The sequence below is a fragment of the Nelumbo nucifera genome, chromosome 2 (assembly GCF_055504915.1).
Source record: "Nelumbo nucifera cultivar China Antique chromosome 2, China Antique-T2T, whole genome shotgun sequence".
In the NCBI taxonomy this organism is placed as follows: Eukaryota; Viridiplantae; Streptophyta; class Magnoliopsida; order Proteales; family Nelumbonaceae; genus Nelumbo; species Nelumbo nucifera.
The window spans coordinates 11918604-11930239 of NC_142650.1; the positions used below are offsets into that span (position 1 = coordinate 11918604).

Consider the following 11636-nt stretch of genomic DNA (forward strand, 5'->3'; position numbering starts at 1 on the left):
ATATTAATATATTATGATAACCTACATATTAAATTACTCAATTTAATCAATAAAGATAATATAAGTTTTAAACTATATATTATCATTATTAGAAATCAAGTTTTTGAAGGACATGTTTCATTTTTTTTTCTTGAAGGCCGAGAGTAAAGAAAAAACAGGTTTCACCGGTAGACCTTGAAACCAACCCTAGAATCGCCAAGGCCAGAATCAACCTTCATAGGGTAGGTTACGGTTCCAAAAACATGGAACCTACCCTATAAGGCTCAATTCTAGGTTATGCCATGGAACCGAACCGACCCAACCCATGCTCACCCCTAAGTTTAGGGTCTTGATTTGATTGGCTGCACTTTGTAGACCGGTTTATGGGTCAGGTAGCCCAATGGGCTAGCCCAACCAATTCATTCTTTATCAGGTTTGGACATAATTTTAGACTTATGGGTTTGGACTCAAAGCATTAGGCTCGACTATTTTTTTTTTTTCAAGTTAGGCTTGATAGTTCTTAATTAAGCCCAACTCAAGCTTGAGCCCAGCCTAATAATATCATATATATATATATTAATAATATATTTTAGGGGTTTTTATAGTTCAGTCCACCCCTAGGGTGAAGCTAAAATTTCTAGGGGTTTTTATAGGGAGCTACTAATAGACTAGGGGGGGCTGCAATTCAAATTTCTGAGATAGATTGCAGTCCACTTATCCCTATATTTATTTTAATATATTTGCTAGCCCTAATCCATTTCCTTCCAGCGGCTGATGGTACCCATCCACAGCGACAAGCACCTCACCCACGCTACCAGCAGCACTTTACCCATCTCTCCACCATAGGTGGATGAGTTGTAAAAATGAATTCTAATGTACTAAAGAGATTATGTACTTGAATTGTAAGACATAGTTGCATTTATTATCTCCATTCACCAAAGATATTTCACTGTGTATGAAAGAAAACAACTCAGTTTTGCATCATGACTGATTCGACCAATATTTCTAAGATTTTGATATTTATATATTAGCAAGCTATCTTGTGACGTTATCACCCTAATCCCTAAAGCTTTTATATAATCCTTCTTAGTTTTCCATTTTCCAGTTCAATGTGATCATGGTTTGGTTCTTTAATTTCCAAGCTTTAGAATCCTCTCAAATCAAGCTATCTTTATACCTCACCTTTGAAGTACAAATGGTACAACAACAAGCATAATGGTCATGTTGCCAGTTTTGAGAGGAGAGTCACTCGAGGATTGTTTGGTCATGACAAATGTATAGATACCCTTTGAATCCATCATACCATGGTTTTTGAACTGCTGTTGACTCAAAAGGTTGAACCATTTGGCTTGAGAACTGTTTAGGAAATTGGTTCCGTTCTACCTCAAATCTGGTCCTTAGCCAAAAACTATTGAATTGGTTAACGATCTGTTGATTCAGATAGTCGAACCATATCAACCTGTTCGATGATTTTTAGCCATTTTTTATTTTTTAATTTTTTATCAGAATAGGCCATTTATTCGAATCAAATGGTCATACTGTTAACCCAAAAACCGGTGGCCAGAATAGTTCTGGACCTTTTGGTTTCGGGTCGCTTTTTAAAACATTGCACCATACTGTATGTCACCCTTTGAATCAGGCATGGATAAAAAGCACAAGGAGGCCTCTTTTGGGCATCATACTGAACCTGGTAACATGAAGAGCAAACAAAGTGTTACAAAAATGCAACTCTTTTGGTGTTTTGCATCAGCTTCTATACGTAAGATACTGTCCTCCAACTTCATGGGACAGGTCTTACTCCGAAACTCATATCCTTGTTGCACTCAGATTTCAAAATGGTTAAGCAAATGATACCACCCAGATTTTGGGTGCTTTTAACTTATTTCTTTGTTTTGATACAAAATACATATACTGCACTAAGATCATGGTTTTTAAAACCGATTCAGAGATCGAATCGGTCAGGGGTTCGTTATCGGGTCAAATGGTTCAACCGTTTGAACCGAATGGTCGGTCCATTCTGACAAAACAATAAAAAATTTAAAAAAATAAAAAATAAAAACAGTCAAAACTGTTCAAACAGTTAACTGCCCGGGTCAGCGGTTTACTAACCAAAATCAACGATTTTTTTAGAAAATCCGATTTTGGGGAAAATCAAAACCGGTCACCTGACCAGTTCTTGGTTTTTCTGGTCTGGTCGTTCGGTTCGGTCCGATTTTGAAAACCACGACTAAGATAGTTGCATTATGTGCACCGAAATGCAGCAGCTGAATACTTCTTTAGGCTGTTTTTGGTTATAATGCAATTTTATTTGTACTATTATATTATAAATGCATGGGAGTGCAAATATAAAAAATGCAAATTTTTGTTTAATTTTATTTTAGATTTTATTTTATTCTGCTTCATGTCTTAATTTACTTCATCAAATAAAATAAGTTAAAATTTGAAACAAAAATAGATTAGAATTTACACTCAAATCACTTGTACTGTTATTGTTTTGCATCAATGCAAAATTATTTGCGTTGCAACCAAACACAGCCTTAATGGTTGATTTGGTTCAGTTATCTCAAAGACGATCATTTGTTCTTAAAATGGTTGTAGATTTTCTGTAGTGAAACGACATTTTGGACATGTAATACAAAATTTATATTCTATAACCAGTATGAACCTCTTTAATTGTCCAGAGAGCAGGTTTTTGGCCAAATGTGACATGCTGTCAGTACTTGCCTTGCATTAATGTATTTAGGTTGTCCAAGCTCCAGTGGAAGCTTCATGGCTCCTTTCAAGTTTCAAGCATCCCTCGTCACTTTATCAGTAACGGGACAGGTTTATTTTATTTTATTTTTTGTTCAGATAAATAAAACAAGCACACTACTAACAGAAAGAGGCAATAAATGGTTCAATACAGCGAGGTCTGCTCCAACTAAAAGACATAAGATGAGAAGTTCTTAACTAACTGAGCTATACAATGAGAAAAAAAAAAAGAACTCCCCGCAAGTGTTAATAACATCTATACAGTTAAAACAGTCCAAGAGAGCTGAGGTGATCCAGTATCCAAAAAAACCTATCAACAGATTTCACATAAAAAAGGATCAGAATAGAATTCCACTTATGATCTCTAGCCATCTCCAACGCCGATTTCACACCAAAAAGGGATTGCCTGAGCAAAACATCTTGCCACCTGCAGCCTGAATGAAAGATTTATCCGAATTAAAAACACATAAACCAAAAGAGATCCCCACTCCCTGGATCACACCCCCATCACATCTAACGGTGGCTTCAAAGAAATTCATAGGACAGATAAACCCAATTGTCTGAAGTAATTGAAGTAGGGGCCTGGAACTTCAGCAACAAATCAGAAGGAGCAGTCAATTCCACAAAAATATTTTCCTAACTGGAGATAGAATCCAAAGCACAGACCTCAGTATTATTAAAAATTAAATCATTTCCAACCATCCAAATGAAATAAAAAAGCTATAGCCAACCAATTTAAAAATCTTTTCAATATCTTAATTTGACTTAGCCTGTTCAAGATCTTCGTAAAAAAAAAAAAAAAATCCATAAAAAGAGTCACATTCCAGATGATTTAGAGCCAAACCCCAAGGAGAAGCAAACAACAGAGCCTTCACAAAACGGACAAAAACAGAACAAATGGAGGATAGACTCCTCTTCAGCCTTGCAACACAAGCACACTCAATTATCATTTAAACCAAAATCAGCTAACCTAGCTTTAGTACAAATAAAACCCCTGGTTAATCATCACAGAAAAGTTCGAATTTTGGAGGGATCAATTTCCATATTTTCCTGCCAACTCTCAACAATTTTTCATCCAGACTAGTATTAAGGCTATGTTTGGTTTCCCTGTATTTCCCTTCCTTTCCCTACCTTTTCCTTCAAACCAAACATAGCCTGAGTCTTCCAGACACGTTGGGCACATGTTTTCATTTGGCCTTGTTTGGAAAATGTAGAACCAACAAAGGGATCTCAGTTTACCAGAATATGAGAATCAATACATCACTTTCATAGTTTAAAGTTTAAACTTTAAACAAGTGAGACCATATCTGAACTTACCTGTAAATGATCTTGTTGACATCCTTCCTCATGTCAGTTGATTAATTCTGTGTCTTGGTTGGTCTTAGGGGCCACCATGGTTCTCTGAAACATCCCAGTATATGCACAACTACATCCAATAACATACGTTTCAACTCAGCTTCTAGGAAAATTGGTGATAGGATCTCAGTGAAATGTGAACAAACCAGTGGTGTGTTTGCATTTCATCCAATAGCAGATTTTTCTCCTGGATATGGACCTATCCTTAAGCATTTTTTTGCCAAGTGGCTGCTCTCAGACGCAAACCCGTTTTCTCAAATTTGTACTTTACCATTACACCAAGCAATGACCCCTCGTTGTGTTCATGTTCAAAAGAAAACTGTAAAAATGTAGGCAGGAAATGATCTCTATTCTCGGCTCAGATAGGCTAAGATTTCCTTTTCAATCAGGGCACGAGTCTTCGTTTTCCAATTTTAATAGTATATCTCTCAAGTTCCATATGAACCCGTATCGATTCTGTACCTATTGATCAAGGGGCTATTTGATTATGGCTTAAGTGGCCGAAATAACTCTTCCTCTGTTTCTTCGGTACTTTCTTCAGAGATAAATTATTAATGATTTGATGAATATAACTTGCAGGTTGATAGGATTTTATCAAATGTCAAGATCATCACAGAACTTGGACCTACAAGTTTTATTCCTTGAATTCGCCGTTCTGAAACTAGAAACAAGATAAAGTGAAAATATTTCTGTATTTATGTTTCTTATGGTCCTCAAATGGTTTCAACTTTCAACTACTTGTTTGCTTACTAGTGGTCCTTTTTATTTGTTTTGTCATTCTGTAGATTTTGGATTTCCAATCGGCAATTGCAGTTTGCAAAAACAGAGGCAGTTGAAGAATATGAAACGCTTGCCTCTTGTTAAGAGTTAAGAGCTGCACTGGGACCTTCAAAGTTCGTGACTGGATCAGGTGAGATGCTCTTCTGAAGTTTGTTCTCTGACAGTGGAAGGTTCGGCCTAGCTAGAACATACAAATGTTTCGGTTTCTTTACTAAATTTTGCACTCTTAAAATTTGGTTGTAAGACAACACCACCCGTTGTATATTAGTAAAAAGGAAAAGAAAGAAAGAAAAAGAAATAAGAGAGGAAAAACAAAAGAAGAACATGGTCGCCGAATGAGGCGAACAATACAGAGCAGATAAGCCTAACAAAAGACAAGAAACAGAAATCCCGGTCTCTAACAGATACAAATCAATCAACAGCAATTTTCAGCTGTTTGTCGTTGAATATCTTAACAAGGAGGAAGATCAGCTGGAGGAGGCTCTAAAGACTGCAACTCCCCGACTCCATTCTCTACCAGGAAGGCCATAGCCAATCCCCAGGTGATGTGAATGTCCAAGTGACAATGCATCAGCCAAACTCCTGTTTTTTTTTTTTTTTTCCCAAATAAAATAAATGAACACATCAGATTGGTGGAACTATAATTGAAGATACAGAGGAGGTAATACCAAATAAGAACATAATTAGAGTTGGTGTTTTACCTGGATTATCAGCAACAAATCTGATCACTGCCCATCCATTCACTGGAACTGCAACAGTATTCCTCATTGGTGGATCGACAAGATTGAACTTAGCCGTGTCAGTTTGCGGATTGAAATTCCCAAAGCCCTCTGCAACAATGTAGAAATCATATCCATGGATATGAATTGGGTGGTTCTCGGCTGAGAAGATACTTGTACCCTGTAATACAAGTTGCACCCTCGAACCAAACTTGAGTTTGTACACCTTGGTTCCTGGAACAGGCTGCCATAGCGCTCGGCTGACGTTGCCGGTGTAGTCGAACTGAACTGGTGGGACAGCAGGGAAGTCGGTGGTGTAAACTCCTGGGATGCCTTGTTGGTAAGCTTGCAGTATAGAGAAGTTGGATGGGAGCACGAAAGAGACATTATTCATGCTAGCAGTAAAGCGGGTGCCATTTGGGCCTTGACATCTACTCCGGCTGAACCTGGGTGGACAGTTGAAGAGGCCTAGGCCTACCGTGAAGAAAAGGTTCTCATCAATGTCGGTGGGGACATCAACCTTGGATGGACTCTTGAGTCCGGCTGCGAAGGCGGTGGCTGTGGGAGTGTCGTTGTAGGCAGGCAACAACGGGAAGACGGGTTGCACGGACAACCCCTTCTTCGGGCAGGGGGCACTCTTGTACTCAAGGATGGCAGTGGGGGTGGTGTTATCGAATGCTGCATTCTGAGCACTCTGGTAAGCACGCGCAGCTATGTAGTATCGGCCGGGTGGCTGATTGGTGTTGATGAGGACGTCAGTGGTCTGGCCCGGTCCCAGCATCAGGACCGAGGTGGTGAAAGGTTTTGTATAGGAAGCATCGGCGGCAACGACAGTCATCTGGTGGTTGGCAACGGTGAAGAAGAGCTCTTGATTTAATGCCGCGTTAATGACTCTGAGAAGGTTGGTCTCGCCGGAGTCCACCGGAATTATCACAGTATCTGCATGGTAATCACTGGTCAGATCAGTAAGCTTTCGTTTTGACTTGCTACCCACAAAATTCTTAAAAACAGCAGCAACAACAATAAGTGGAGCAATGGATGTGTGATCCACCCAGAGGGGTACCTTGCTGACCTCTGGGTGGGGGCTTGGATTGGCCACATCATCCTTCCACGTGGTAAAATATGGCAGGTAATGTCATGAAGCTCCTTAATTACTTAATTGCTCGGACTAGAGATATAGAAAAAGAACCCCAATCAAGTCATACCTTATTTAGGCCATATATATATAATATGAAGGGATGATATGGCAGATTTGAACTGCCCTAAGGGAACTTTTTTGTATTTGCCAACTGTCAAGTCTTTCGGTCCACGTCAGCTTAATTTGTGCTCCACATTGTATAGGTGGTGTTCCCAACAAATATTAACTCTTCAAAGTTTGAAACAAATTAATTGCCTTAACTTTTTGTTTCTCTACTTTTTATATCTTTTTTCCCCAAACCAAACCAAATCCTATATAGTGACAAATGAGCTTCAATCGGCCCCCAAGCCAGTCTATGAAAATGAAATATATTATTTTATGAAACAACTGCAAAAGGTCTACGTGTACTTAGTACTCACTAGTTACTAGTTACTACTTAATATAAAAAAGAAAAAGAAAAAAAAAACGTCTACGGGGTCAGTAGCTGGTTATTAGTTAGTGAGAAATTAAAAACAGACCTTGGGCGGAGCAGTTGTAGAGGTCACCGGGTTGACCATTGATGGTATATGCATCAGACACATTTGGAGCTGCTCCTGTTCGGGTTGCTTGCCGCACGACGTCAATGGGGTTGGCATCCCACCATTCACCTGCTCATCATACACTCAATTGACCACCCTGATCACTTCAATTATCATTTCAGTATGAAATTAATTATGAAATCCTAGCTACTTATCTCTGTCATCAGTCCGAGCCCATCAAAGTTATAATATAACCAGAGTGATTAGTTCCTTTAATATGAGAACCAAATAGAAGATAGAGAATTGAACTACATATATGTTACGTACCAAGAAGAATGGGTGCTTCACGCCTGGGCTTAGTGAATGGGTAGGAAGAACCCAGTCTGGGGTAGATAATTAGAGCTCCATAAACAGTGGCTCTGAGCCATGAACTATGAGCATGCCACCACAGTGTTCCTTCTTGTCCCTCGATCGTGAACCGATAAGTGTATCGTCCTCCTGGTTGGATGGGGCACTGAGTAACAAATTCTGGCCCATCCGCCCACCCAGTTCGCATTTGACGAATGCCATGCCTGAAGGAGAAGAAGAAGACAGACAGACAGACAGACAGAAGAATAAGAAATAGATTATCACTGTGATTATATGTGTATGAGTACTTATGCAAGGTGGCATTTACCAGTGGAGCGTAACATTGTATCTGGCTCGGTTTACAACGTTGATGACTAGTGTGTCCCCATTTCTTACTTCCAAGGTTGGCCCTGGATATTGTCCATTAACCGTAATTATGTTGTGGGTTTTGCACAGCCTCTTCACTGGCGTTGCTTGAACCTGTTTCAATTCAATTATCAGAAAAATACTATGTTTTACTGCAACAAGAAGAAGAAGAAGAAGAAGAAGAAGACATACAACGAAGTCATGGTAATGAGTTTCTGGGTTCGCCAAGGACACGGGCTCAGAAGCAAAGAGGAGTAGAAGGCCTAGAAAGAAGCACCATGGCTTGACACTGATGTAAAATTCCATCCTTTACTAAGTCCTTGTATTGAAGGAAAGGTAAGGTGGTAATGCAGGAGAGACTAAGAAAGGCTCCTTTATATGACATTAAAATAGGGAGGAAAGAGAGTGGTTTTGAGGTTGGCAGATTAGGTTTTGATTTTTAAGGCATGGTTAAATCCTAGGGGAGTTGGTGCACCCACTAGCCTATCAGAAGTTGAGAATTTCATTAGTTCTTGCCTCAGAAGTCTTCCAAATGGGTTGGATTTCAATTTTCAACAAAACATAATTATTATTATTTTTTATTCCATTGATGTAGGTATAGTCTTTATTTTTGGTAATTGATGAACAATATTTTTTCACTTGAGCCTTCCTTTGGTCACAGACAAAAGAATGAAATCTTATTCATCACTTTCTACTCTTATGTCAAGCAGAGAATATATATATATATATATAGTCAAAGTCATTTTTCATTTTTAAAAGAAATTAACCTCTCCATTCTCACACCTGCGGTTTGTTGAATTGGATGTGGTTGAGGTGATATCTGGTTAAATTAATAAGGGAGCAAAAGCAATCTTAAATTAATTAATTTTTTTTTCTTTTATTTTTGCTTTCAAGTGCCATTTTGGCCTTTTCATTTGCATGGATGGTATAGATTAAAAGAGGGAGAACCTCCAAGGTCTGAAGTGAAATTAAATCCTCCACACATTATAATTTGAGTCTGATCTGATGCCAACCATCATCAATAGGATTAGGTTTGAATTGATCATGCATGGCCCACCAAATCATAGTTGGGACCGTCCAACCTACAGGCATCTAAACAGGAACAACTTCATAAACTCAACTTAGCTTTATCGTGTTGAGTGTTCATATTGTTAACAAATAACAACTTAGCTTTATGGTTGCCTTTCAAATGATAAGTCTAGTGGGTTAGGTTATACGTAGACCTAGCACAAAGCTTGGACTAAAGACTCTCCGTCTATATTAAACAATAGCCGCGTCATTGTCTCGACCTTCATCCTTTTATTTTGGTATATACATAATTATTCGGTTACAGGTAATTAAGCAGTTAAGCTAACAACTTTTACATTGATTAATTTACCATAAACACGCTTAATTAATACGCTAAAAGTCTTAAGATTGATGGAATGCGTTAAGTCAATAGCACTTTAACATCTAGGACCATAATAGATAATTTATCGACTGTCATTAGAAAGTTGAAAACTTTGTTCTTTATGGAGATTAACATATTTGAACAGGCCAATCTGAACCAAGCTTCAATGGGTTGTATGACCTTATGGCATTGTGGGCTACATTATTTTACCTTCCATGGTTTAATTTGAGTTCCAACGAGTTCACATCTGTGCCCGCTCTGTATTGGAAATATTTTTCGATGATGACATTATCATTTTTGATACTATCATCGGAAGATATTCTCAATACACGGCGGGGATGTGCTATAGAACACTGTAGGGCCCTTATGGGGCATCTGAAATCGGCTGCAACATGAAAGCCACTGATCTCATCCATATCATTTTGGGCTATCTAATAGAGTTGAGATCTGCAACCCACAAAACATTACAGTCCCATATCAGAAACATTTCTTCATGAATGACTACATATAAAGTCGGCGTTCCTGTGGGCTTTAAGGATGCTTGAATTGAAAAAATGAGCAATAAATTCAAGCCCAAAGAGATTTTTTTTTTTTTCAGGCAAATGAGAAGCCCCAATTGGTCTTTAAAGTCAATACGCCATACGTTAAACATGATGGTAGCAAAATTTCAAAGGAATGATAAGAAGAGAAATCGAAAATTCTGATCTTAAGTTTCTTACAGCCCAAGTAAACATGATTTTCTCTTCAAAAACTGCTTTAGGGTGTTTCTGCAAAGTGAGTGGCAACCGTTAAATCTCTTCCCTTGAAAGGAAGTTTAGATTGAGAGAGAGAGAGAGAGAGTTAGGATTAGTTGGGTGAACAAGAATAGAAATAAATAACAATTAGGTAAGAAAATGAAAGTTCGTTATCGACTTGAAATTGAGGTTCTGAAAAAGGAAACAGTGAAAATGTGATGTCTGTCTTGCAACTTTTTCCACTTATCTTTCCTTTCTGGTGGTGGTTAGGCTCCCATCTCGCATGCTTTATTTTTCTAACAATCTACTTCACAATTTCAAGATAAAAATCCACAACGAAGCACCAGAAAAGATTTCCTAGTTTGCTAACTTAACTAACACACACACATTCATTAGCTAACAATATTTTCATCCGTACAGTGTTTTTAAGGGTCCTACCACGCTACCACCATGATGGAATATGGTCATTAGGTCATGCTTTTTAGGTTACAATTTAGTGAATAGAGGAGTGCTAACTTAGCAAGAACGATGATGAATGTTTAGAGGTAGCCATCCTGTACTTAAATCCCTCAACTTTGTTTGTGAGAAACACCTCTTTGAACTTTAAGATTACAGTACTTTGCCCTCTTACCAATTAATGGGATTGATTTGAAGATAAAAATTATGAAACGCATTCAAGATTCTATGTACTGATAAGTGATAACAACACATATCTAAGTGATGAAAATAACCATTCTGAAATATAAATCGTTGTAATGGTGTTGCCAAACCCACCATTCTCAAGGTTTTTTCAAGATGAAAGGAAATTTGAAGGACATCAGAGAAATAGGATTTTAAAATAACCAAGTTAAAACGATAAAATGATCTCATAAATTAATATAAGAGTAGTTTGGAGTTTTTGATACGTCTCCGTATCAGTTTTGCACAACTTCGAGCGCGTGCGGACTCCGGGAGAAGAAGAATAGAAGGGAAGGGACGAACAACGAATGAAAGAGGGAAGGAGATTATTATTATTATGCTAGCTTGATCTTCCAATACAATCATAGCTATTTAAATACTTCCACAAAGCATCCTTCCTTAATTAACTCACTGGTAATAAAAGTAAATCTCTCCTAAAATGTTTCTAACGACTCTATGATTGACAAGGGAATCTTCATTGCTCCTGATTATTAGCTAGCCATCCATGCATAGTCCATTCAGTCATAAATATAATTTCCATCCATCCATTTCATGCGGCCTGAGCGTCTGACTTGGGGATCTTCTTGTTGATTGAGTTCCTGAATGATTGGCGTATCATTCTCCTCCTCTAGTGAAGCCACCTTGTCCTCAAGGTGGAGGGTCAGATAGAATCGCTTGAGTGACTCGAGAGGTTTCCAGGTAGCGTCATCCGGCGAAGCATCACTCCATTGCACTAGTGCTTGGTCTTCGGTACGGTTGCCCTTCAGGATCTGTCTTCTGGCGCAAATAGCAACCGGAATCGCAACCGGTTTACTGTTGTGGGCTTCTGGTGGAAGCGACCGCGGGGCCTTTGTGCCTTCACCCGGAACGGTTTTAACG

General features: G+C 38.5%; 1 protein-coding gene across 1 annotated transcript; it reads right to left on the minus strand.

Annotated features, from left to right (window-relative positions):
• Positions 1-5098: 5098 nt before the first annotated feature.
• LOC104597263 (laccase-12-like) lies at positions 5099-8316 on the minus strand. Its single transcript, XM_010258719.3, has 6 exons — positions 8148-8316; positions 7918-8069; positions 7569-7813; positions 7242-7370; positions 5568-6524; positions 5099-5448 (listed from the first exon to the last, which is right to left on the minus strand). Exons 1-6 carry the CDS (start codon positions 8259-8261, stop codon positions 5318-5320), a joined length of 1728 nt encoding a protein of 575 aa, XP_010257021.1. The 5' UTR covers positions 8262-8316; the 3' UTR covers positions 5099-5317.
• Positions 8317-11636: the final 3320 nt, after the last annotated feature.

Coding starts and splice junctions, on each gene's coding strand:
- LOC104597263 (XM_010258719.3), bottom strand. CDS start 8,261: ATGGAATTTTACATCAGTGTCAAGCCATGGTGCTTCTTTCTAGGCCTT. Junction 8,070..8,147: donor CTCATTACCATGACTTCGTT/GTATGTCTTCTT, acceptor GAATTGAAACAG/GTTCAAGCAACGCCAGTGAA. Junction 7,814..7,917: donor TACAATGTTACGCTCCACTG/GTAAATGCCACC, acceptor CTTCTCCTTCAG/GCATGGCATTCGTCAAATGC.